We start from the raw sequence: 4,899 nt of genomic DNA, 5'->3' as shown, positions 1-4,899 counted from the left end.
GGTGGTTAGTATAAAGGGTTAGACTGCATTTGTGAGTTCAGACAGCGGAGTCAGATAGTGAGTTGGGTGGCTACCTCTGAAACTGTTCCCACCCGAGGCAGGACAGGCCGGGGAGGGAGAGCCTTGTGGTCTGAGGACGGGAGCAAAAGCACTCTTCTGTTTAGCAGAAGATGGGAAGGAGGAGAAAGGCAGGAGAGAAGATGAGGAGCTGGAGCTTCCAGGAATGGTGGGGCTGGAGGGCATGACTGTGGAACAAAGAGCATGGAGCGGTGTCGCATCTGAAAATATCCACCAACCAGAAGAACAAGGTTAAGTGTCAGACATTAGAGAACATTTAAGGTCTTACTGTAAGGAGAGCCAGTGGGGGAGGTACTGTTGAAACCAGAAACACCTAAGCTGGTCATAGGAACTGTCCCATAGCCTCCAGTCATCCCGCTGCAGCCCCCGTAGCCTGACTGCTGAGGAGTAGAGGCTGATTGGTAACCTCTTGGAGACAGACTGCTGGAGTTTCGATTGTAACCTGAGAAAAGACATTACCAAAATAAAAAAAAAGAAACGTAAGGGTAATGTTGAATTGCACTGTATATGATTGGCGGCTGAATTGTCCAATAGGAGCCTTCTTAATAGAAAACAAGTAAAACTTTTCCAAGGTTTAACTCCCGACTGTGAACTGTAGTGGAGGTCTTGCTTGTAAATCTCGGCTTACCTTGGCTGCTCTGTCCTGGCTCCCCGATACTGACACCCAACTGAGAGGGGTACGAGCCCAGACCCATCACACTCCCGTGGGCAGGTGAACTCGGCAGTGCCTGCAGCTGACTGTGAGGACGGGGAACACTGTAGAGAGCCTCTGCAATGTCTGCTGCACGCTTCAGCAACATGTCCTGTACCAAAGTAAATACATCAGTCAGCAATGGTCCAGTGAAGTCATCATACAGTTTGATTTGGCTGTTTATTACACACATAAACACATGAAAGTGTAAGCTGCACTACACCCAATTAGCCCATTAACTATGACACCGCTGACAGTCGTCAAGTCATGCTGGTGCATTAGAGTGTTTATCCTAAAATCCAACATCTGAATGTCTAAGAGTCATCTGCCAAAACCACATCCCTGCCACAATTTACCAGCACATTACAGTGTTTGCCCGCAATAATTGTATAATGTTTATTTTACTGACTTTCGGCAGCTGCATCAAACCTCTAGCTAAATCCTAGTTAACACTTTACGAGTAAAATCTCTAATTTTGTAATGTGTTAATTAACATTAACGTAATGTATAAAATGGGTATCGACAGAGAACAAAAGAAAAAAAACGACTCATTAATGGATGAAATCACAGGTTGCTGTTAACAGCATAGCATCACTGTCTTTTTTTAAACTGCTCTAAAACATTAAATCCACTCACCAGTCCCTACACCATAAGACAAATTATTTTTAAGTGAGTTCAGAATAATCACATCACAATTAACAGAGTATGACACATTTATATTTTCCTGCCATTTATAAAGTGAATAAAATTTAAAAATATTGTGTTTATGCATTTATTTTCTGGGAATTCAGTGTTATGATGTTTTGTTTTTACCTGGTTACTGTGAGGGTTTCCATACAGAGCTTCCACCAGATCTGCTGCTCTTTTTAATAGGATCTCCTAAAATACACATATTGCATTTGCATCTTAATTATAATGTTATTGCTGAGTTCCTTGAAAAACAAAATCAATAATTTAGGTGGTGAAAATCAATAGTCCACGGGTCTCTCACCTTGGCGAGTTTCTCTGGGTCACCAGGATGTCGTGGAATTACTTTCTGAAGACGCTGGAAGCTGTAGTCTATAGTTGGCTCATTAAGAGCTTAAAGTTGAAAGAAAAATAAACATTTGATCAAACCTGGGTCACATATCTTTAAACACCGAAACTTGTTTCTTTAAATGAGACAGCGATTTATCTTAATACCGGTGTAGATGAAGCGGCCAGGAGCTCCTTTGCAGAACTGTTTGGATTTGTAAGACAGTGTGACCTCCACTACCCCCGGGATGTGTCGCGGAGTTGTTTGCACACGGATAGCGTGAGGTGTGATCAGCTGAAAATAGAGCACGAAACAGAAACTAGTTATTCTTCTGCATTTTGGGGAAATGTTTTGCTAACACAAACCAAGCAGAAGGATTGTAGATGTCATCTCTAAATCATAGGACAAATCAGGGGCTAAATATGCATGACTAATATTATTATATGTTTGCCTCAGGCTGTGTCCTCAGTGATAGGATTTTAAAGAAGACTCATACCTCACTCCACACCAGCATGCTCCCAAACACCACCTGCAGCCCGTCAAAGAAGTTCTCCCCTATGACGATGACCATGGCTCCTCCAGTGGTCCAGCCTTCACTGGGGCTGATGGCTTTGATACATGGTGTTGCTACACAGGAGAGGAAACCAATAACTATTAAATTGTTGTTGCGAGACATGTGACAGAAATGAATTGTTTTGAACACAACAGAATGAACAGAAAAAAACCATCTGTTATTAAAAATTCTACTTTTCAACTTGACAAGCAAAAGAATACTTTTTTCTTTTTTACATACCCTTTGTTATTAATTAATTATACTTTAGTCTTTTTATTATGGTAGCACTAATAAAAATGTTTTGAAGAGAAAAATCGAAATAAGGAAATTTAAGCTAAAGCTAAATCAATATGCATTTACTACTTTGCACTGTGTGGATGTTAGCAACCCCTAGTGGTGATGTTTAAATGTTTTAGTTGAATCTCACACCCAAGAGGAGAACATATGCATAAGCATTCTGTAATTTTTGTTTACTTTTTTACGGACATTCAGCATGTTTACAATTTTGTTTTTCAATGGAAAATATATTTACTTTTTCTATTGCCTTTTCAAAAATTTGATGAACCAACACAGCTGCCACCACAACTGCTGCAAATACATTCTAGGATTATTACAACAAAAATGATTACATTTATTAGAATGCAAATTAAATGGGAAATAATTCATCCTAAATTATACAAAGAGGACTTCCAATGAATGACCTCAGTGACATCATTGACAATATATTTGAAATATCAGGAATCCTTTTGGTGAATGTGCCAGTGAGGCAGACGTATAATAAAATAGATGGATGGGACGTGATGTCGTCATAATGCTAAGTGACGGTCTTACTGTACTCCATGCTATTCTCCACAGACTCCCCTGGATCCAGTCTGCGTGCTCTCCGTCCATGTTTGGAATTGTTGTGGACAAACATGTTGTCAGACACCGCCAGGACGTGTCCGTCTACGCTCACAGTGCTGGACAAGACTACCTGACGGAGAGGACAGGAGCCAAGGAGGTAAAAAGGTGAGTGTCGTTGCAGGACTTTGACAGCATACTGTGTCACAATATCTGGTTACAGCAGTAAAGTCCCTGAGCTACAATTAGTTTCAGTGTACAGGTGATCGTCATATTTTTCCTTGTGTAATATGACATCTCTGGGATTTCCATAACATGTTCACATTCTGGTGATGACACCAGTCACACAGCTCCTCGCCCCTCCATCAGGCCTCCAGATGTCCTCTGTACACATGGCCTCTGCATAACTTTTTGATTAACACAGTGAGCAACAGGCTCGCTGTTGTCTCCGCCTCATCCTCCAGTGACACCGCACATCTGGATCAAATCTTCCATTTTAGCCACCTGTTAAAGTAGCGGATGATATATAGTGGAGCAAATTTGATTTTCTGGCCACAGCATGTGGGTGTCCATTCCCACATCTGCCTTGCATGAATCACACACTAATAATTAATAAGAGGTTTTTCACCTTGATTCTTTTTCTACTTCTAAAAGTGTGATTATCAGATTGAAGAGAGAACTCCATTAGATTAAAACAGTTTGTTACATATTAAAAAAAACATATAAAAACAAGCAGGAAAATTGTATTAAAGAAAAAAGATCAATCCCTTTAAAAGGATAAACACCTGGCAGTAATTTTGCAGGTGAAGGCACTGAAGAAAGAAACAGGTGAAACAGCATCTGTGATGGTGGGTGATGGAAAAGAGGGGGCAACCTGTGGAACTGTAACTGTAAATTATTGATCACGCAGACAACTGTCCAGCCCTGATCACCTTTTAACCCGGAGAGATGAGAATCTTGTGAGCTCACAACTTATATGTCACACCAGAGGGGCTAAAGCAAACATGGTTGACGAGAGGAGAAGCACTAAGTAGATCAAGAGGAAAAGACAGTGTTTTTTTTTGGGAGGGGAATGCCAGACAGGGGCCGCTGGTGCTGAAAGACGGCAGAGGAAGTGAGGCGGAAGCGTCCCCAGTGACCACTTCCTCGGCCCCCGAGCATGACCTCATCCATCTGGAACCAATCACGCAAAACTTCCTCAAACACCTCAAACTATTTCCTGCACTCCAGCACCCCAAGAGCAGAGTTTATCTTCTCATAGATTTTTGACTTTCACCTCTAACTCCCTTTATGGATTCCCAGAATGCAAAAACATAGCTTTACTATTATTTATCACACAAACGCACAACAGACCAGACAGAATAATTATTTTATGACACCACATTGTAGAAAAAAGGCGAAATCGGGAATTCATGTAAAACCTATAGGTTTTAAATTTGTATACAATTTTCCCTTTAGGCGCACAGCGCCATGTTCTCTCTCTGTTCCTGTTGTCACGGACGAATAATATCTTGAACTAATCATTTCATTCGTTTTACAGCAGGTGGCGCTTTAGCCCTATTGTGGGCGTTGTAAAGAAGGCTGCGGTTCTCCAACACTAAATGCTGAAGGCAACATGGTTTGCTTCCGCTGACAAAGTCTACAAAGTACACAAAATGCCATAAGCAATTAAAACCACGCGAAAAACTATGAAATAAAAACACACCACAATGTGAAGATGAA

At 41.2% G+C, this 4,899-nt stretch overlaps 1 protein-coding gene across 1 annotated transcript; it reads right to left on the bottom strand.

Annotated features, from left to right (window-relative positions):
• Nucleotides 1-18: 18 nt before the first annotated feature.
• On the bottom strand, nucleotides 19-3,617 carry LOC112486337 (transcription factor COE2-like). The gene is made up of 8 exons (XM_025052711.1): nucleotides 3,169-3,617; nucleotides 2,281-2,411; nucleotides 1,952-2,078; nucleotides 1,761-1,849; nucleotides 1,583-1,648; nucleotides 707-881; nucleotides 347-520; nucleotides 19-245 (listed from the first exon to the last, which is right to left on the bottom strand). Exons 1-8 carry the CDS (start codon nucleotides 3,251-3,253, stop codon nucleotides 19-21), a joined length of 1,074 nt encoding a protein of 357 aa, XP_024908479.1. The 5' UTR covers nucleotides 3,254-3,617.
• Nucleotides 3,618-4,899: the final 1,282 nt, after the last annotated feature.

This window comes from Cynoglossus semilaevis, chromosome W (genome assembly GCF_000523025.1).
Source record: "Cynoglossus semilaevis isolate Cse_v1.0 chromosome W, Cse_v1.0, whole genome shotgun sequence".
Classification (NCBI taxonomy): domain Eukaryota; kingdom Metazoa; phylum Chordata; class Actinopteri; order Pleuronectiformes; family Cynoglossidae; genus Cynoglossus; species Cynoglossus semilaevis.
The sequence above is the reverse complement of the archived record's forward strand: the minus strand, read 5'-3'. Positions and strand labels throughout refer to the sequence as shown.

Coding starts and splice junctions, on each gene's coding strand:
- LOC112486337 (XM_025052711.1), bottom strand. CDS start 3,253: ATGTTTGTCCACAACAATTCCAAACATGGACGGAGAGCACGCAGACTG. Junction 1,850..1,951: donor TGGCCGCTTCATCTACACCG/GTATTAAGATAA, acceptor TTCAACTTTAAG/CTCTTAATGAGCCAACTATA. Junction 1,649..1,760: donor ACCCAGAGAAACTCGCCAAG/GTGAGAGACCCG, acceptor TGTGTATTTTAG/GAGATCCTATTAAAAAGAGC.